This window comes from Sitophilus oryzae, unplaced genomic scaffold (assembly GCF_002938485.1).
Source record: "Sitophilus oryzae breed Bouriz unplaced genomic scaffold, Soryzae_2.0 scaffold_1189_pilon_pilon, whole genome shotgun sequence".
Taxonomy (NCBI): Eukaryota; Metazoa; Arthropoda; class Insecta; order Coleoptera; family Curculionidae; genus Sitophilus; species Sitophilus oryzae.
The window spans coordinates 519,027-541,293 of record NW_022145825.1 but is presented as its reverse complement, the minus strand read 5'-3'; the positions used below and the strand labels follow the sequence as shown (position 1 = coordinate 541,293).

The following is a 22,267-nucleotide window of genomic DNA, read 5'->3' as shown; positions in this document are numbered from 1 at the left end:
AAAACAAATACTTTTTAAACGATATCGAGTATATAGTTTTTCCTTATTACAAAGATATTTAAGATGTTTCAAATATTTATATTATTATAACCAGTGGCAATGGCAAACAGCCATTTATAACTTAAAAAATGGCAGAAATGTATATTTTTTTCACTCAGTGGTGTAATACAGGTAAGGACGAAAAGTTATTACTTTTCAAAACAGTCAAAAATTCATGTAGGTGTCATCACTGATTCCCGGATTTATCCGTTCTCGATATCTGATTTTGTGGATTTTTGAAATATGAAATATATCGTGGCAACTACAATAATGTCGAACACCTAGAAAAAGCTTTAATAACGCAAGCTAATAATACAAGCATTTAAGGTGCGTCCAGACCGGCTGCGCCGCTCTGCGCAAATCATTTTTTTAACGTATACTTTTGTGGGCGCTAAAAAAATACACTTCAAAAGTTCATGTTAAAAAAATATTCTGCGCGGCGCGGCGCAGAGCGGCGCAGCCGGTCTGTACGCACCTTTAGATATTTGCAAACCCATCCTGTTATAATAAATCCTGTTATAAAAAAAATAAAAATATATTCGGAGATTCAGTGCTAACAGTTCAAAAGTAAAATATATCAATTCCAAATAAAATTTTAATATGTGTATATCTGTTTTAGTATATACCATTTTGATTATTTTGTTATTTATCATGACGTACTAATAAAAAAATGATGTATTTTAAATACTGCAGTAAATGGTGAAAATAAATATAGAGTGATATATATTTTTGAGAAGCTCATAGCAAGACGGATTATATCATTTATAAATATACAGGGTGTTCCATTTGAAAAAAAAAAACATAACTTTAGTTCATATTCTCAAAAATATTTTTTTTGTAGAAAAACAGACTACGCCACTGTATTCTACGTAAAAAGTTCTACAAGAATCAGTTTCCACCTTCTCGATATCATCCACAATATACAGGGTTGTTCACCACATACGACACGGAGTATTGTAGCTAAACGATGAGATTTTTACAAATTGTAAGTTTGGGGTTCGTTGAAGGACTATTAGAGCTACAATTTAAAAATATTTTTACAAGATACAGAGTGTCCCAAATAAATAAAAAATATCAAAGTTGTATTTTTTTAAATGGAACACCCTGTATATTATTACATTTTTAGTTTCTACGATTAAAATAAAGGTAAATTTGATTAATGTTTATTATGCTTAAACCTTACCGTTTTTGAAATATTTTCAATTGTGTGAAATTGCAGTAAAAATTTTAAAGCTTCATTTCTCCAAGTGTATCAATGTTTTTAATACTAAATATTTAATTAAGTTTATTTATTGATCAGTTATTGTGTTGCAATAATAAAAATAATACTACCTTATACAGAGTGTCTAAAAATTTATTTTATATAATTATTAGCTTCAAACGGCAATAACTTCTTTAATTTAAATGGAATGTCCTGTATATTTTAGGAGAATCAGATGCACAATTAAATTGTCTATCAAATTGTATTATACCATTTTTTACCTATCCCTTCAAGTTTTCGTAGAAAATGCATTTTCTTATAATTTAGACCTCATTTATCAATATATCCATGGAATATTGACATTTTAGATTGTTTTTAAAGCAACAAATGTACAGACTAGTAATATTATCGTTTTTAGCAAAACGATAATATTACTAGCCCATTTGTATGCAAAAATAAAACTATTTAAATCTTTATAAAAGAGTATACCATTAATTAAATATAACACCATTATTTCCGCCCATATACTAATTAATTACATACTTAATTGTGTTCATTAATAAATTATTATAAATAAATGTGGATTTGAGTCAGAAATCAATATAATAATAAGTTATCAAATTAAAGTGTCTGTTGTTATAAATAAGCATTTATTCAAAAATGAAATATCATTTTTAAGGTGTTACTTTTTATCACATTGTCTAATGCCCATACAAAATTCAGTTTTTTAGTATTTGGAGCAATTATTATTAATCAACGCAAACAGTCAGTTAATGTAGTTTGAATACTGGAATCATATTAATTGATCCTCTTTAACAAATATTTAAACAGTTTTTTTCTTATTTTTTAATGAAATAAACGAATTATATCGACAATATTAGTATCTGTACTCTTTAAAAATTTGGTACATCTTTAAAACTAATCTGAAATGTCAATAGTCCATGTGTATATTGATAAATAAGTTCTAAATTACAAGAAAATGCATTTTCTACGGAAACTTAAAGAGATAGGTAAAAAATGGTATAATATAATTTGATAGACAATTAAATTGTGCATCTGATTCTCGTAAAATATACAGGGTGTTCTATTTAAATTAAACAAGTTATTGCCGTTTGAAGCTAATAATTATTTAAAATAAATTTTTAGACACTGTATAAGGTAGTATTATTTTATTATTGCAACACAATAACTGATCAGTAAATAAACTTCAGTAAATATTTAGTATTAAAACCTTGGAGAAAATGAAGCCTTAAAATTTTTACTGCAATTTCACAAAATTGAAAATATTTCAAAAACGGTAAGTTTTAAGTATAATAAACCTTAATCAAATTTACCTTTATTTTAATCGTAGAAACTAAAATGTAATAATATAAGGTGTTCCATTTAAAAAATACAACTTTGATATTTTTTACTTATTTGGGACACTCTGTATCTTATAAAATTATTTTTAAATTATACCTCTAATAGTCCTTCATCGAACCCAAAACTTACAATTTGTAAAAATCTCATCGTTTAGCTACAATACTCCGTGTCTTATGTGGTGAACAACCCTGTATAGAGAGATGGACCAATAATATATGGAGATAAGGGGCATGGCCACCAAATTGCAAAATTTTCGAAAAGACCCTGTAGCTCAGAAACGAAGAGGGCTATGAAAATTTTGTTTACAGCATCTTGACAAAATTATCTTATAGCCATCTTATCTGATAGTCAAGCAGCGTTAAAGGCGATCAACTCAGTATCAATCAATTCGAAATTGGTCAAAGAATGCATAGAGAAGCTGAATAAATTAGGCAAAGAAAACAAAGTCCTCCTACACTGGGTGCCTGCTCACCAAGGGATAGAAGGCAATGAAAAAGCAAATAATCTAGCTAGGAAAGGAGCGAACACTCCACTAACTGGACCAGAACCGTTCTGCTTTCCAAGTGGTAACCAACTTAAGGGGGAACTCAAGAACTTGGAAGATTCCATCCGCAACCTGGAATGGAAATCTTGCAATGGTCTAAGACACTCGAAGAAGTTTCTGAGGGTTTATTATCAAGAAAAATCACAGATCTTCCTGGGTCTGAGTAAGAACAATCTTCGGATTGTCACGGGGTTTTTAACAGGACACTGTCTCCTCAATGAACACCGCAGTAGATTGAAACTAAGAAGAAACGGCGAATGCAGATTCTGTGGGGAAGATGGTGAAACACCAGTACACCTCATCACTGAGTGCGCCGAGACGACAACCATTCGTGCCATGAATTTTGGTACGACTGATATTGGAGATGGAGAACTACCCTCTATAAAACCGTCCCAGATACTGGCTTTTGTCAAAGCCCTGGGACTGTATGATGAGTTATGATTCAAGAAAGGGGGACACAATGGATCTGTAAGGTCGAAGTGATTAACCCCCCTCCCACTCATTCTAAAAAATTCTAATTCTTGACAAAAAACTGTGACAGGTTTGTGCAAACCGCATCCTCCTATCTTTACTAATAACGGAGATACCGTATGATTTCAACCAAAATGGGACATCCTGTACAATTCGGACCACCCTGTATAAGACGATTTAAAAAAAACATATAGTAAGATTGTTTTATTGTTTATTTTAAAATAAAACTGATGTTACATGTCAAAATTTTTCCTGTTCCATTTATGAACCCAGATGCACAAGTACTGCTTCTTGGGGCAGAAGGGTACCATTGTAGTTAAACAGATCCCTATAAAACCAAACGAATTAATAAAAAAATAAAATAATTATTTTTAGTATACAGGGTGTTTCAAAAAACATGTACCATCTCTCGTGGGGAGATACCTCACGTAAAAATAAGATTTATTTTTCCTATCAACATAGGTCCGATTCTGCTTTGTTTCGTAGCTACAGGGTGTTAGAGTCTTAATATTTTTTCCAGTTATTATAATTTTCATCCAAGCACTTTTACCGTTTCAAATGAAATTTTCAGGACACATTTGAAAACTTAAAAATTGTCGACATATTTACCAGGGACGTGCATATAGTTATCACTGGAATATTTTTCTGTAAAAAGCATATACGCCACTGACTTTTTTTTACTTTTCTTAGCGAAATCGTGTAAGCAATTTAATACCGATTAAAATTTGTCTCTTGATATCTTGTCGATTTCGGCCTCCTTTATGAGATAAACGGAATTTTATTAATTTGCCTTGATCAAAGTTTAAAAAAAAAATAATATCATTAACTTTTTTTGATTGAATAGTACTCATCGATTCATCATCAAGAAATATTACTTATTATTAAGTACTCATCGATTCATCATCAAGAAATATGAAAAAAAGTTCCTATGAAAATGGGTATAGAAATGCATAGTTTTAGAGTTACAGGATCTTAAAACTTTTCAAAATTAGTTTTTTTGTGTAATTATCTTAAATACCATTATTTTTTTACTTGAAATTGCTATAGATTGGAGTAATAGTAATAATAACTAATAGTAATAACATTTAATAATAAATTAGGTAAAATATATAATTTATTAATTTTATTTTGATTTTAATTTTATTAATTGTGATTTAATAATAAAATTGCGTTTATCTCATCAAGGAGGTCGAATTCGACAAAATATCAAGAGATAGCATTCAATTGGCATTAAACAATCTACACAATTTTAATATCAAAAGAAAAAGTCAGTGGCGCACATGTTTTATTTTTGAAAAATATTCCAGTGATAACCCATATGCACGTCTCTGATGAATTCATCGACACTTTTTTAGCATTAAAATATAGTAACCCTCAAAATTTCATTCGAATCACCCTGTAGCTACGAAAAAAAAGCAGAATCGGACCTATGTTGATAGGAAAAATAAATCTTTTTTTTACGTGAAAACACCCTGTATCAGGGGCGGATACAGGAATTTATTTTAGGGGGGGGGGGGCCAAAACAAAAAGTAATGTAGAATGTGCTTTTTTTGGCGCCATTTTTAACCCAAAAACTTAAGATTTAACCCAATTTACAGATTTTAGGGGGGCCCGGGCCCCATGGGCCCCCCCTGTATCCGCCATTGCCCTGTATAATGTATAAGTGCTTAATTTTCTTTTAAATATACCATGATACTGGTGAATTGTTACTTCAAGTACAGTCGTAGAAAAAAAATCTTGTATCTTACCCAATATTATAAGCGCTATTACTGCTTCTTACAACGACTGTTGCATTGGCCCCAGGGGCATATTCTGACGCAGTTACAGGTTGATCACCAACGTTATAGTAGAACACATAATAATCATCAGTGGAATATAATATTCTTTCAGCCACAAACAGACTATCGAAATATACTAAAACTATGTAATATCCAGTCTCATTTCTGAAGGACTGCCTTAATTCCAACGTTTGTTTGTAGATATTGTAGTGACTGTTTATACCAGTAACGTTTTGGCTTTCTAGATTCGTCTCTAAGTACTTCTGGCTCACTGGTAACCAAGGTTCAGCACCGTCATTAAATCCTGCGAAAAATAAATTACTAAAGAATAATTTTGATACAGCGTGAGCTTAAGTACACAAAACAGAACATAAGGGAGTAAAGAACTGATTAAAAAATTAATATCACGTATCAGTAATTAATGTTTGGTTGGGCTTTACCTGCATTTACTGTCGAATCCCACTGAAAAGGAGTTCGTTCAAAGTCTCTGCTCGTTTGGTTGAAAGTACTGCAGTTTTTAATAGCTTGTGGATCGTAGCCTTGCTCGCAGGTTACTACTCCATTCTCCTGACCAATTTCTTCACCATTGTAAGTTACTTGAACTCCAGGCAATATAGAAATTAGTATGTTTAAAGCATCGACGTTTTCTGGTCCCAACCTGGTGGAAACCCTCGACTGATCATGGTTTCCCAACTAAAATTCGTTTATTTGTTTAAATTTAGAGAAAAAAAATGACATAATATGTTTATTTACCACCCAGTTGGGAGTATAAATTCTTGGCATGTAATTAAACCAGTTATAAATAGAGGTCCATAACTGACCCGAAGTAAATCCCTTTTGAAGTCCCAAGATAAAAGACCAGAAGTTGAAGGTGAAATGGGCTCCTTTCCTGGATCCACTCTCAGTTCCGTAGTAGAGCATGGTAGTTTCGATATCGCTGTAGACCTCGGTCATCATGACGCGAGGATATGACTGGTTGGCGCTGAATTCATCCAACAGATCTCTGAAATCGTAGATTAGCTGAATAGTTTCGTTTAGGTTGGCCGTGTAGGTATGAGTCAAATATCCGTAATCCTCAGGACCAGAGTTCGGATCTCCTGCAATTATATATTTTAATCAAAACTCGCGGTTCGATCGAATTGATGGTTCCGACCTGATAGAGGTTCATCCCTAAATTGGGCATCTTCGAAAATAGTGAATACCGCGTCCATTCTGAAGCCATCAATGCCAAAATCCAACCAGTATCTTAAAACGTCTTTCATTTCGTTCACGACAGCTGGGTTACGGTAGTTTAAGTCAGGTTGAGCGACGGAAAATTGGTGAAGGTAGTACTGCTGTCTTTCTTCACTCCATTCCCAAGCAGATCCTTTAAATTCGCTTATCTTAAAAGGAACGATGCTTTACGTTAGTTTTTATGTCTTAAAGTATGTCTTTAACGTTAATATTTTTTATTATTTGTGATAATATACCCAGTTGTTTGGTGGAGTCCTGGTGCCATTGACTATAACTGCGTCTCTCCAGACGTAGTAGTCAGCGTATACAGAGTCGTTTTTCAAAGAAGCTTGGAACCATGCGTGTTGATCACTGGTGTGATTGGGAACGTAATCTAAGATCACTTTGATGTCACGTTTGTGAGCTTCGTCAAGTAGCTGTTTTAAGTCATCGAGATTACCATAGATCTCATCTAAAGTTGTATAAAATTGATTTAAAGAAAGCTTGAATAGTTAAAGAATTAAACACAAATATCCATTTATAGTTAGTAGGCCAGTCGGCAAGTGCATCGATGGCGGGAGCAAATCCGGACAAGCTGGAATAAGTTTTATTTTGGTGTTGAGAAGCACGTATTAAATTTGCACTCCCCGTAAGCCCGGATTTGGCCGCCATCTTGCAAAAATTGGCTAAAATTTGGTTTATTTTTCATTATTTGTCAATAACTCGATTTCTATCAACTATAGTGCAAAATATGTAGAGATCAAAACTAAAGAAGAGGAAAAAAAGTTTGATATGATGTAAGTGTTCAATATATCCGGGGTTAACTGTACTTGTTTCCACACCACCTTGAGCGGCACCACCCATACATAAAGCCTAAAAACTTGTTTGCTGCTGGTTGGCAGTAGCCTGCTGTCGCGGTCATAATGCAAGAACGCAATTTGCATTATGACCGCAATAACGGACTAAATTTTTATTGTTGCGCGATTGGTGGAAAATCAAATTTAACCGCCTTATCTCTCAGGGAGCTGCCTTGAGGTAAAGTAGGTACCCGGCGCGTTTTTTTTTGAGTGGTCTCCCCATTTCCAATAGGCCTAATCCACATGTCGTCAACTTAGGTTTCTTTTAAGGTGGAAGGTTCATCAGAGTTCGTTGTTTTTTTTTATTTTACTGGCTGTTCAATATAATCTTCCCGAATGTCTTCCACATCTGTATCATATTCCGGATCTGGTTTATAAGGTGCAGAATATTCTTTTCGTTGATCTTTATCGAGAGGAAAATTGTCCTAACTATTCGAATATGATTTGCCCTGACCATTACCGAGCAACGCAAACCTGCTTTGAGGCAACTACAAGATGTATTACAATCTTTGGCACATTTACATGAAATCAGATTTAATAATTCTTGGGGAGCTGCATCTTGGGAAGTTGCAATGGGCATCAACCCATTCTTTGAATTTTTCCATCCCCAATCTAGAGGTGATTTTTCATTCCCATACCATAGCTGTACCTGACTGTACGTACGGAATGAGTGCAAGCGGAATGAGTGAAATAGATTTTACGAAACACTGGTATCTGTACTTATCTAATGAGTCGCATTTTTTGGATCCATATAGATGAAGAAGAAATCGTTCTCCAGCTTTTTTTATATCTTCTGGGGATGCGTTTGGGTCTTTGAAAGTTTGTGCAGCTGTCTGTAATAATTCTTTTTCTTTCTGTAAAACTTTAACGAATTTCATTTTTCCTTTTCTGTATAATGCGGATGTTGTGGGGCAGCCACTAAATGCGTGGAGAAATAAAAAGAGTAAGAGAGAAGAATACAGGAAATAATAACTGCTTATAATAGGTATATTTAGCGTGTTTAAACCGAGATAACTTGGAAACGGTCGTCGCACGGAAAAAGTACATAGACCGTTTTTATAGAGTTTTTCCTCTTCTTTAATTTTGGTCTGTACATTTTTTGCACTAAAGTTGATAGAAATCGAGTTATTGATAAATAATGAAAAATAAACCGAATTTTAGCCACTTTTTTCAAGATGGCGGCCAAATCCGGGCTTTGGGGGTGGTGCAAATTTAACACGTGGTTCCTTACACTAAACTAAACAAAATAAAATTTATTCTAGCTTGTCCGGATTTGCTCCCGCCATAAGTTATTTTTTAATACTTGGCGACTGGCCTATAGTGATATGTTATAAAAATAAAAGATATAAAGTTAAAGGTTTTGAGAAAAAACATGGACAAGGGTGAGCCAAAAAAAACTAACCTATGGAATTTATGGGTTAAAATGAACCTAATAATCGAGTATCTTAACTTGTGTTAGTTATCTGCTTTTAGATACACTCTTTATCAATAATTTTTTGGCATATGCAGAATGTACAAAGCTTTTTGTGCCATTTAGGGCCATACGTATGACTAAAAATGCATATTTTTCGAAAAAACGTCGTATTTTCCTTAAAACAAAAAAAAATAAAAAACCGATCAAACTGTTTTTTCTAATTTCAATGCAGATTAGTCGTACTTGGTAAAAATTTCGATTTTTTAAAAATTGTAAATTTGCGGTAAAAAAGATTCTTGATCAAATTTTCACACTCTTATAAAACACCCGGTATACGAGAATTCGCTAAATTTATTTTCGAAAACCACATCAGCATCTTAATCACAATAGATTCATCTAAAACCTGGTCCAAACCGCATCCCAAAATTTTTTTAGTTCAAGAGATATTCAACTTTAAATTTACCCTAAAATTTTGCTTGTCCCAATAATTATGTCCGGCAATTTATTTGACGAAATTGTCCACAAGTACTAGTTAAACGCTTTCTTCACTTACGCACATACGCCAGAAAGAAATCTAACAATTAGCCTCTTTGTTTCACTTATTTTTAATGGTTAAGCCGTAAGGGGAATCCTTCGGGTTCCGAACGTCGACGCATCGGCCCGGAACGAAGCGGTTTCATCTTAATCGAGATCGATTCGGTTACCCAGTAGTAATGTGTCGATCCCGCGGATCCCGAACGGTAAATCCCACAACTTTGATCCCGCGGAATCGCAGAGGGATCCCGCATTTGCGGGATCCAGCATTTGCGGGATTGCATTCCCTAATTCAAGTTTTAGTGTTTATTGATTAAAAATTTTCACTTATAATATCACAAGAGCTTAAATTATTTTCGGAAACTTTTTTGAGGGCACGAATATTTTGAAAATTATCCCGAGTCGAAGACGAGGGATAATTTTCCTAAAATATTCGTGCCCGAAAGAAAATTTCCAGGAATAATTTAAGCTTGCGTGGTATTCGGTAAGAAAATTTCACACCTAAATTTGAAAAAAAATATTAATCCAACATGACATTTTAAAATAATTTCAATTTGTTAATAATATTAACAAATATTATTATATTTTTTTTTAATTAGTTACATCAAATGCTAAAACTCAAATGGGTAATATTTCAATATATAGACATTGTAGTTCATTCACATTATGATTGTAGATCTTATGTTTACCTTTTCAACTGTCAAAAAATTTCCACTAAAGTTTCGTGGCGCCTCGAAAAAATTTCCGGAAATTTTTTCAGTTGCCATGGTAACTAGTCAACATTAAAGCATGTTATTGGTTGAAAACTAGAGGTGTGAAATTTTCATATTTAATAAAAAGAAACTAGATTATTCTCACATGGATTTTTTAGGAAATTTATGCTTTACAAGAATCCGCGATGTAAATTTTTTTATCATAAACTTTTTCAAAGTTATGGTACATTTTACGGAAAAATATTTTTTAAGTGTTATTTAAATGGAAAATTTTGAATGTTCACCGACACCTTTTTAAATTGAACTATAGGGGATATATAGGGGATATTTTTTTCTCGGTTATTCATTTTAACCCATAAATTCCATAGGTTAGTTTTTTTGGCTCACCCTAAATGAACATCTATTGTAATAATTATTTTAGAGGTGTAAGTCAAATAAAATATGTTAACTAAGAACAAAAATGAATTAAATGTTAAAAAAATTATAGATGCTTATTAAAATGTATTGCAGCTGAAGATAAAAATTGTGGATGTATTACAAAATCATCAAAATATCACATACCAACATCACGATAATCTGAAATATCGTAACCATTATCAACTTGTGGGGATTTATAAATTGGCGAGAGCCATACAGCATCCACACCCGCATCTTGAATGTGATCCAGCTTTTGGATTATTCCTAAAAGTTATTTTAACGTTTGTAAATGCTTCTTTGCCATATAAATATCTTTTTTCTCTAGAAAAAGACTAATATTACCTTGTAGATCACCACTACCATCGTTGTTACTGTCTTTAAAGCTTCTGGGATAGATCTGGTAGAACACAGATGTTTCCCACCATTCAGTGAAAAGTCCAAGATTGGATCCGTCTTTTTTCCCTGTATTAGTTAATACAACAGTGTCACCAAAGGCAACACTGCAGAACACCGCGAATGTTAAACACTGTAACGACTTCATCTTAGGTCTGGTGATAGACATCGACGGTTTTTTAAGTTGATTCTCTATGTTTTATACTGTTTATCGTAATGACTAGGCGAAATCTCAAGAAGAAAACAAACAAAGACCGAAGAGGTGGAGACATAAAAAACAAATCGGTAGATAAAAAATAAATACTGTTTAATCGATATCGAGAATTATATAGTTTTTTGTTATTAAAAAGGTACTTAAGTTATTTAGAAAAACTTCATATTATTATAAGCAGTGGTAATTGCAAACAGACATATATTACATAAAAAATGGCAGAAATGTATATTTTTTTCTCCCAGTGCCAGTGGTGTAATACAGGTATGGACAAAAAGTTATTACTTTCCAAAACAGTTAAAAATTATGCAGGTGGCGGTTAGGTGTTCCTCAGAAACGAAGTATTTTAACACTTAAATTTATACGAACTTTCTTACTTGTTCTTATCTGCATAATATATCGCCTAAGGCTCGCAACTACAATTCGAACCATCCTGTATAGTGGTATAGTTCTGTAATGAAGGTTTGCTTTTGGTAGTTATTAGGTTACATTGATTAAAAAAAAACAGCGTAAGACTGTTTTATTGTTTATATTTTAAAGTATAACTGTTACAAAATCAAAATTTTCCTGGTCCATTTATTTGTCCAGACGCACTAGTACTGCTTCTCTCGCTAGAAGAGTACCGTTGTAGTTAAACAGATCCCTATAAAACCAAATGAATTAATAAGATACTAAATATATTAGTATACAGGGTGTTCCTTACTGACATGCTAATATTTAAGGTCGTAATTCTTGGACCTATTCTAAGAGTAAAACTTCATATGGATGTATGTCTTAAAGATCTTAATTTTTTTTTAAAAGTTAAGATGTTTAGGATATTCATATGACGTTTTTTCTTAGAATAAGTCCAAGAATCACCTCCTTAAATATTAGAATGCCATTAAGAAACGCACTGTATACAGGGTGGCGCACCTCATTCGCCTCGGTTGATTATACGAAAACGGAAAGATGTAGAAACAAACTATTTTATGGGTATATGTGGGGAGACAATGTGCACAATTTAAAATTATTTTGAAATATACAGGGTGTTTCAGAACTAAGATCCATACCAAAGTTATATTTTTTCTTATGGAACACCCGGTATTTTATTTCGTTTTTGGATTCTTGGGCCCAAAAAAGGCATTTATTATAAAGGTTAAATATGTTTAAAATGTTTAGTTTTTGAGATATTTAAAGATATTTAAATTTGCATGCTACAATAAAATAGACTATTAACACCTTGCACATTACTTTTCAGAATTAATTGTTATGCTGAGTTTAAAGGTAAAGAAATAAATTTTATTGAAAAATGGTATTGGTTCCTTAAATTTATACAGGACTATCAAAAGTTGCTGATTTATTTTAAAGATATATTTTATATAAAAACTTCGTTATTTCAAATACAACATCCTGTATTTTTTTAAATAAATCGAAGCAGATTCAAATGCTCTTTCAAACTATATTAGGGTTTCCTATACCTATCTAGCTCAGATTTTGAATAAAAAGCGATTTTTAAATAAAATTGCAATCAAGATGGCTGGTGTCGCCATGGCAATTTTCTTTTTTTTTAAATATACGTTAATACTGGTCTAATAATACTTCAGGTACAATCATAGAAATAAAATCTTGAGTCTTACCCAATATTATAAGCGCTATTACTGCTTCTTATAACAACTGTTGCATTGGCCTCAGCGATATACTTTGACGGAGTTACAGCTTCATCGCCAACGTTATAGTACAACACATAATCATCGTTATTGGAAGATAATATTCTTTCAGCCACAAACAGATTAGCGTAACTTGATAAAAGTACGAAATATCCAGTCTCATTTCTGAAGGACTGCCTTAATTGCAACGTTTGTTTGTAGATATTGTAGTGACTGTTTATACCAGTAACGTTTTGGCTTTCTAGATTCGTCTCTAAGTACTTCTGGCTCACTGGTAACCAAGGTTCAGCACCCTCATTAAATCCTGCGAAAAATAAATCACTAAAGAATAATTTTGATATAGCGTGAGCTTAGGTATACAAAACAGAACATAAGTAAGTAAAGAACTGCCTAAAGAACTAATAGTATAGTCTGTGAAACGAATAACTTTGAATTTGACAGTTCCCGCGGGCTTTTCTAGTGTTAATTTTATTAGGTTAGCAACTTGCGGCCATGCTGACGCAATGCCGTCTCTAATAGAACAGCCTCAGAGCGAGATTTATGACGTCATGCTAGTTAGATACTACGGATTAATAAATATGTTGTAGAATACATGGAAAACATAATAATTCCTCGTATTTATGGTTTGTATTTTAAAAATGATATAGTTTACATGAAATATACATAATATACAGTTAATAAATACAATATATATACCTATTTATAGTAATAAATACTTTCGCAAATAAACTATGAACCATACAAATGCAGCAAATGTTTTACAATATACAAATAATGAATAGGTACATAAGATAATGGGTAAAATGTAAAATATATTTTAAATTTTGGAGTTTGAAAATCGATCTAATTTAACAAACAACATTCAATGTCTACTACTTACTATGACTGAAATCGTACTCCACAGTTAATGTAGATAGTTTTAGTGTTAAGAATAATAATTTAAAAAAATACGTGGGCATCTTTTGACAAGTTTATATTAGTTTATTAATTGCAGTAAACATTATGGTGTGTGGTGTGAATATTTTATATGTAATTTTATGGATTATATTCGACATTATTTTTATTCATATGACAACACTGATAAAGGCTATGGTGTTTTTTTTTAAACCACGTTTTTTAACCCAAAAAAATAATGAAAAAACAAATGAAAACTTAATCAGCGTTTTTCCCGAACCTAAATCCCAAGAAAATCAAAAATTTTAGAATAATTTTACATATAAAATGACTGCGATCTTTATTATAGCCATCGCTGCCGCCTTTTTTTCTATGATATTGTATTATTTGCAAATATAATATTTCGAACATTGATACTTGCAAAATATGCATATACATTTTGTGAATACAAATAATAATACATCACTATTAGTAGATATTGAATGTTTTTTTGTTAAATTATATCGATTTTCAAACCCCAAAATTTAAAATATATTTTACATTTTACCCATTATCTTATGTACCTATTCATTATTTGTAGGTATATTGTAAAACATTTGCTGCATTTGTATGGTTCATAGCCAATTTGCCAAAGTATTTATTACTATAAATAGGTATATATATTGTATTAATTAACTGTATATTATGTATATTTCATGTACTGTATCATTTTTAAAATACAAACCAAAAATACGAGGAATTATTATTTTTTCCATGTATTCTACAACATATTTATTAATCCGTAGTATCTCACTAGCGTGACGTCATAAATCTCGCTCCGAGGCTGTTCTATTAGAGACGGCATTGGTCTGATATTTAGAAATGTCAAAAGCTGATGACATTTTAGTTTTGACAATTGTGTTGATTTCTGCAAGAAGAGGAAGAACTGTCACTTGTTTTATTATTTTCCTTTTCTATTTCACGAAAGTAAAAAGAGTTACCTGTCTGATTCGTTCAGGCACTCAATTTAAAGAATATCAGTAACTTTTTTGATAGAGGGATTTTATATTTGCCCTGTTGGTAAAAAATAACGGTCAAAATTCAAAGTTATTCATTTTATAGACTATACGTATCAATAATTAGTGTTTGTTTGGTTGGGCTTTACCTGCATTTACTGTTGAATCCCACTGAAAAGGTGTTCGTTCAAAGTCTCTGCTCGTTTGGTTGAAAGTACTGCAGTTTTTAATAGCTTGTGGATCGTAGCCTTGCTCGCAAGTTACTTCTCCATTCTCCTGACCTATTTCTTCACCATTGTAAGTTACTTGAACTCCGGGTAATATAGAAATTAGTATGTTTAAAGCATCGACGTTTTCTGGTCCCAACCTGGTGGAAACCCTCGACTGATCATGGTTTCCCAACTAAAATTCGTTTATTTGTTTAAATTTAGAGAAAAAAAATGACATATGATGTTTATTTACCACCCAGTTAGGAGTATATTGTGCTGGGATGTAATTAAACCAGTTATAAATGGACCCCCATAACTGAGTGGAAGTAAAGCCCTTCTGGAGTCCCAGGATAAAAGACCAGAAGTTGAAGGTGAAATGGGCTCCTTTCCTAGACCCGCTATAAGTTCCGTAGTAGAGCATGGTAGTTGCGATATCGCTGTAGACCTCGGTCATCATAATTCGAGGATATGACAGGTTGGCGCTGTATTTATCCAATAGATCTCTGAAATCGTAGATTAGTTGGAGAGTTTCGTGTTGGTCGGCCGTGTAAATGTGTTTCAAATATCCGTAATCTTCAGGACCAGAGTTCGTGTCCCCTAAAATATATTTGTTTAATTTAAAGTCAGGGTTTAATCTAATTGATGATCCGAACCTGACGGAGGTTCATCCCTAAATTGGGCGTCTTCGAAAAGAGCGAATACCGCGTCCATTCTGAAGCCATCAACACCAAAATCCAACCAGTATGTTAAAACGTCTTTCAGTTCGTTCACGACAGCTGGATTACGGTAGTTTAAGTCAGGTTGAGCGACGGAAAATTGGTGAAGATAGTACTGCTGTCTTTCTTCACTCCATTCCCAAGCAGATCCTTTAAATTCACTAAGCTTAAAAGGAACGAGTCTTGAAGACTTTAAGTATGCATCTAACATCAATATTATATATTATTTGTGATAATATACCCAGTTATTTGGTGGAGTTCTGGTTCCATTGACTATAACTGCGTCTTTCCAGACGTAGTAGTCAGCGTATACAGAGTCGTTCTTCAAAGAAGCTTGGAACCATGCATGTTGATCACTGGTGTGATTGGGAACGTAATCTAAGATCACTTTGATGCCACGTTTGTGAGCTTCGTCAAGTAGCTGTTTTAGGTCATCGAGAGTACCGTAGATCTCATCTAGAGTTGGATAAAATTTATTTAAAGAAAACCTTGGATAGTTACAGACTTAAACATAATTATCTATTATATAAGTAATTTAAAAATAATTTAATTGAACTTATAAGTATTTAACTGATATCGATCATATCTGTAAGTATGGAAATTTATAGCAGTGATTTTTAATTTAAAGATACAAAATGATAGGATGTTGCATAAAAATCGAAAATATAAAAAATATAATCTACTTAATCCACTTAACCTACTCCGGACGTTCGCAATACGGACGTTCATTTATACCAGATAATCTGATAAAAATGTTTTTTTTTTCCATATAACTTAACTTATAAAATGACAACGATCTTCAAGTTGTCGAAAAGATCTTAAGAGATTAAACAGAAGAGAGTCATAAATAAAGTTGCCGATTCTAAACCAAAACATTTATTTAGTTTTATAAAACGTCTATCCGGTTCTATCCAAGTTGTTTAACCGAATATATGACACTGGTCACTATCCGGAGCAATGGTTATCTTCAACTTTTATCCCTATACCAAAGAAGATAAGCGCACGAAAATGTGAAGAACACAGACTCATCAGTCTCATGAGTCGTTCTCTAAAAATATTCCTGAGAATAATACGTCGATACGGAAGGTGTGAGGATGCCATGAGTGATTCACAGTTTGGATTTAGACAAATGTTAGGCACCAGGAACCACTGGCCGGGACGCAGATATTAGTACAGAACTGCTACGACCAGCGAAAGAACGCATGTCTATGTTTTATAGATTACGGAAAAGCTTTCCGTAGAGTTCAACATCATAAACTTATGCTGCTTCTCAGGAGATTAGATTTAGACCAGAAAGACATCCGATGCATATATTGGAAAAATTAGCGAAGGGCCTAACCAACCAAATTTGTATTCGCAGAGGAGTAAGGCAGGAGTGTATACCATCGCCGCTCTTGTTCAATATATACTCAGAGGCCATCTTTGAGGAGTCGCTAGAGGACAAGGAGATTGGAATTAGAGTCAATAGAGTCTGGATAAATAACATACGATATGCCGATGACACAGTTCTGGTTGCGGATAACATAGATGATTTACAACAGTTGGTTAGTATGGTAGAAGAATGTAGTCAAAGAATGGGACTTGCCATTAACACAAAGAAAACAAAATTCATGGTTGTCACCAAGGAGAATTCTTAGAACCAGTCGCAAAATTTAAGTACCTGGGAGCTTGGCTTTACGAGGACTGGTCATCTGACAGGGACGTTCAGTGCAGAATCGAGCAAGCCCGGGTGCATTCCTGAAATTTAAAAAAGTCTTCACCTGTAGCGATTTTGACCTTGAGCTTAGATTGAGATTTGTGGAATGCTACGTCTGGTCGGTACTCCTCTACGGGTGGAGAGTTGGACACTAAAAGCAAGTGCCATAAACGGACTGGAAGCTTTCTAAATGTGGATATACCGCAGAATCCTCAAGATACCATGGACGGCCAAGATAAGAAACGAGAATGTGCTCATCAGACGTATTAATAGAGAACGTGAATTCTTCAACGCCATAAAAAAAGAAAGACTTTTTTTTCAAAAAGAAAAAGAAAGACCAATTTCTCCAATTGATTATCGAGGGCAGAAGAAGTTTGGAACGGAAAAAATGTCGTGGCTGCGGAACCAAAGACAATGGACAAGCATGCGTAACATACAGACGTTTCACTATCACTATCTCTGGCTGTGTGGATCACAGCCAGAGATAGGGAAGCCATGGAAAGTGTGGTCACAAACATCCGTTAATGGATAAGCAGAGAAAGAAGAAGATAAAATGACATTTTGAGAGAAAGACAATTTGTTTAAAAAAAGGACTGACCTTTTCAAAAAATGACTGTGGCAACCCTAGTTAAGCCACTCAAAAAAATGTTGGTATTTGAAATTTGTAATTGTATAGTCCAAACCAAACCAAACCAAACTTCATTGGTGTATAAGACTTTCTGCCTGGGCAGCGAGTATTAACCATAAACTGTGCTCTGGGTCTACAGTTAATTTTCACTCAATTTTTCCTCCACTTCAAAAGACACAAAACACACGTAATAATACGAATCAAAATGCATCATCTTCCAAAACGCAGGGTATTTAACAAAAGTTGACACAAAATTATAACCTATAATTTGGCACGATTTTGACAAGCGTCAAAAATGACAAAAATCTACGCATCGGCGTCCGTTTGTCGTTCATCGTTCCGTCAAACCAATAAAATTGAAATACGATCTGTCATTTTTTAAATAAACCAATAAAACTGGTTAAAAACAACAAGACACGACGCATGACGGATTTATATTTAAACCCATCCATAGATAATTTAAAAATTATTAGAAACTTTTTTTAGTAAAATAAATAGATTGGTATGGGACGTCATCTGCTTTTCTTGTCATCGTCTGTCGAAATCTTACCTGAGAAAACAAACAGAGTATATTGGTAATTTATTTAAAAAAACTATATTACAATGTTTGTATTCTTTTTCATTTTAAGTTATTCGGAATTTAAATGGAAGTAGTTTGGATATGGCATTTGTCGCCGGTAAATTACTTATTTCGTTTTGAGCCATTTCTGGCTCCAATTCAATCAGCAACCGACACGAAAGAGAATTAAAAAATGTTGACTCAAAACTGACAACTAAAGAGACAGCTTTATTTATTTGTCAAATTACATAGAAACCAACGCCAACCCAGTACAATATTTTTTCTACTCGTAATAAATTCCTTGAAGTAATAATCTCTGAATATTTTTTTAAAACGTAACTCGCTATGGAAAAAAATATTGTTATCTCCCGAAATGAATTCACTCGCGATTTCATCGCTCGTGAATTAATCTTTTCGGTCGACGATAAAATACCATTTTATCGTCTTGTATAAAAAATAACTATAAATTTGTTTTTCTCCCAAACTATGTTTTGTCACTTAACATTACCTAACGTTTACTTCTGGGATCTCGGGTACAGATATAGATTTTTATTATTTGTACTATTATATTAAATATTCACATACCAACGTCACGATAATCTGAGATATCGTAACCATTATCAACTTGTGGGGATTTATAAATTGGAGAAAGCCATACAGCATCTATCCCAGCATCTTGAATGTGATCCAGCTTTTGGATTATTCCTAAAAGTTATTTTACCGCTTGTGAATGCTTCTTTGTCCTATGATTACTAATTTTACCCTGTAGATCACCGCTTCCATCGTTATCACTGTCCTTGAAACTTCTGGGATATATCTGGTAGAACACAGATGTTTCCCACCATTCAGTGAAAAGTTTCAGATTGGATCCGTCTTCTTTTCCTGTGTTAGTTAATACAACAGTGTCACCGAAGGCAACGCTGCAGAACACCGCGAACATTAAACACTGTAACGACTTCATCTTATGTCGGGTGTTACACATAAACGGGTTTTGAAGTCGATTCTGTATGTTTTATACCGTTTATCGTAATGATTAGGCCAAATGTCAAGAAGGAATCAAACAAGGACCGAAGAGGTGGACAAATAAAAAACGGCGCGATAGATATAAATGATTCTAATCTGGACAAGTTGACTTTTTAGCTTTTTAAGATGTTTTAGTTTATTTTGAGATTTAGTCAGTCTTTAAGTGCCAATATATACTGTGTGTCCTGAAGCACAAATTAACTGCAACTGAATACAACCAGCAATAAAGTAAGTCTCAAAATGAATTTAGTAAAAACTAAAGTAACGTATAACGAACTAGTAGGCAGGAAGGGCATTCTAATAAATAACATAACACTGGAAATAGTAGAATATATACACATCTGGCCAAAATTATTGCATATAACGATATTTTTATTTTATTTTGGACCTAATATGATTCTTTTTATATTTTTGAACATATTGGCTTACTACACGACTAACTAATACAAAATTAAGAATCTAAGGACTGTTTGACACGGGACTTAAATTTAAGAACTGAAAAGTAGTTTGGGTTATATTTTATAAAATATTGTATGCAAAAAATATGTATGTATGTCACAATACATGATTAGGACCGTTTGACACGGGACAATATTCCAGCCTAAATTGTATACAATTTGTTGCGCGCGCATTTTTAGTCAAATTGCATGCAATAAAATAGAACATGTTCTAAATTCTTGCATGCAATTAGCTGAACATGCGCAATACATAATTTAATTTCTCTGATTTTGTAAGGTTATATGTTTATATTACATTTGTTTGTTAAGTTAATTGTTTATGTTTGCTCTGTTTGATTGTGAGGCTTTAACCGACTGTAATTAGTAAGTAAGTTAAATCAACTTAACAAACAAATGTAACATAAACATAACCTTACAAAATCAGAGAAATGAAATTATGTATTGCGCATGTTCAGCTAATTGCATGCAAGAATTTAGAACATGTTCTATTTTATTGCATGCAATTTGACTAAAAATGCGCGCGCAACAAATTGTATACAATTTAGGCTGGAATAATGTCCCGTGTCAAACGGCCCTAAGTACAACTAGGCTGTTATTATAATTTTATTTCATAATGAGTGAAAATCAACAAAAACAAATTTCTTTATAAACAGAAAATATTGAAAACAATTTTAATTATTTGTCACAACTAATAGCCTGTATTGCCTCCTCGAGCCTCAATGCAAGCTGTGAGACGACGTGGCATGCTCTCAATTAAGTTGTCCAGAAGATGTTGAGGTATGGCTTCCCATGTTTCGTGCGCAGCAATTTTCAATTCATTAAGGTACGGGGGGGATCATTCCTTTTGGCAATATGACGTTTTAGCATGTCCCAAGCATACTCGATCACATTCATATCTGGAGACATCGGTGGCCACCACAGTTTTTTTATACCCTCTTCCTCACAAAATTCGCGAACCGCTAAAGTGCAATGGGGAGGAGCATGTAAACAAATTCATCCCCCACTGCCCCTCGAAATGGACGCACAATAGGCTCTAAAACGTCTCTAAGATATGGGGCACTTGTCATTGTGCCATCAATAAAAACAAGAGGAGTTCGAGCTCCATGCGTTTTACCTGCCCATACCATAATGCTTCCGCCTTGAAACGGGACACACGGGGTTGAGCTGCATTCAAGCGTGCTCGTCTTCTAGATGCTCTCCAGACCAAAGTTCGTCGCGAGTCTGACACTAGGCCTATTCCTTGTTTCATCACTAAACATGACGAAATTCCAATTAGGTCCATTTGCTCTCATCTCCTCAGCCCAATGTAGTCTTTGTGCTGTAAATTAAGCTTCGGAACACGTAGAGGCCTCCTTAAATGTAATCCTCTGTCATGGAGTCTTCTTGCTATGGCCTTTCTTGAAACATTGACTCCTTCAAGGCGAGCTAACTCATTTTTAATAGCAGCACTAGAAAGCAGGGGATTGCGTCGTGCAATTAGGGATATTTGACGGTCTTGCACAGCAGTAGTAACTCTCTTTCTACCTCTTCCAGGCCGGTCTGTAACTTCGTTTCTCGCCCTGATTTTTTTTTAATATTCACGAAATATCGCTTTAGTTAACTCCTACAATTTCAGCTATTGCAACTTGATAGTAGGAAATTAGGAGGGACGCCTTTCTCGTATATTCAGTAAAATCATCATACTTTCACATGATCCTTATTTTTTTTGTTTTTTTTTATTTATATAATAAAGTCAAGTTATCAATCCATTTGTTCCTATCTCCTTCCAATAAAAGATTTTATCGACAATGGTTTGAGGGTTTTCACCTTGAGTAGTACTATTAAGTACGTAGTACAGGCACTCAAATAGTGTCAATTTGATTCGGTGATAAAATGTATCGGTTACGTGTACTTGTGATAAACTGATGATTTTCATCACATATACAGGGTTTTCAGAGATATTTAGTGACATATCTGCAGGCTTACGTACTGTTGATATAGTAAACGCCACGAATGTTTGGGAGTGATTGATCGGTCGCTACCATGTGAACTAATCTGCTCAGGGTTACATAAAACTTAATTCCAGTGTCGTGGTGCTTCAAGTCATATAATAATCAATACATAATCTGTTGTAATTTGTTGTTTTAACAGTCAAAGTCTTGTCAAAACATATATTTGGTTATAAATATAAACTGAAATGCCCCATTGGTCGCACTGCAAGCACACCAATGGACTGACGACTGACGCACAAAAACGAATCAATCAAAGAAACGCGATATAGTATCGTCTTTGTCAATCACGCTAACATTTTAGAATAA

The 22,267-nt window shown here is 33.6% G+C and overlaps 3 protein-coding genes across 3 annotated transcripts in view; 1 reads left to right on the top strand and 2 right to left on the bottom strand.

The window, feature by feature from the left end:
• Nucleotides 1-3,811: 3,811 nt before the first annotated feature.
• On the bottom strand, nucleotides 3,812-11,124 carry LOC115891639 (maltase 2-like). Its single transcript, XM_030912163.1, has 8 exons — nucleotides 10,885-11,124; nucleotides 10,687-10,806; nucleotides 6,865-7,079; nucleotides 6,549-6,777; nucleotides 6,149-6,492; nucleotides 5,836-6,088; nucleotides 5,366-5,699; nucleotides 3,812-3,945 (listed from the first exon to the last, which is right to left on the bottom strand). Exons 1-8 carry the CDS (start codon nucleotides 11,102-11,104, stop codon nucleotides 3,879-3,881), a joined length of 1,782 nt encoding a protein of 593 aa, XP_030768023.1. The 5' UTR covers nucleotides 11,105-11,124; the 3' UTR covers nucleotides 3,812-3,878.
• A 535-nt stretch (nucleotides 11,125-11,659) lies between these two features.
• On the bottom strand, nucleotides 11,660-19,499 carry LOC115891640 (maltase 2-like). Its single transcript, XM_030912164.1, has 8 exons — nucleotides 19,252-19,499; nucleotides 19,075-19,194; nucleotides 15,848-16,062; nucleotides 15,544-15,772; nucleotides 15,144-15,487; nucleotides 14,831-15,083; nucleotides 12,763-13,096; nucleotides 11,660-11,789 (listed from the first exon to the last, which is right to left on the bottom strand). Exons 1-8 carry the CDS (start codon nucleotides 19,469-19,471, stop codon nucleotides 11,723-11,725), a joined length of 1,782 nt encoding a protein of 593 aa, XP_030768024.1. The 5' UTR covers nucleotides 19,472-19,499; the 3' UTR covers nucleotides 11,660-11,722.
• Nucleotides 19,500-19,582: 83 nt separating this feature from the next.
• Nucleotides 19,583-22,267, top strand: part of LOC115891646 (pancreatic triacylglycerol lipase-like) — a 44,537-nt gene continuing 41,852 nt past the window's right edge. Inside the window, exon 1 of the mRNA XM_030912170.1 lies at nucleotides 19,583-19,740. The gene's annotated coding sequence lies outside the window, so the exon portion shown is untranslated. The remainder of the gene's footprint in view (nucleotides 19,741-22,267) is intronic.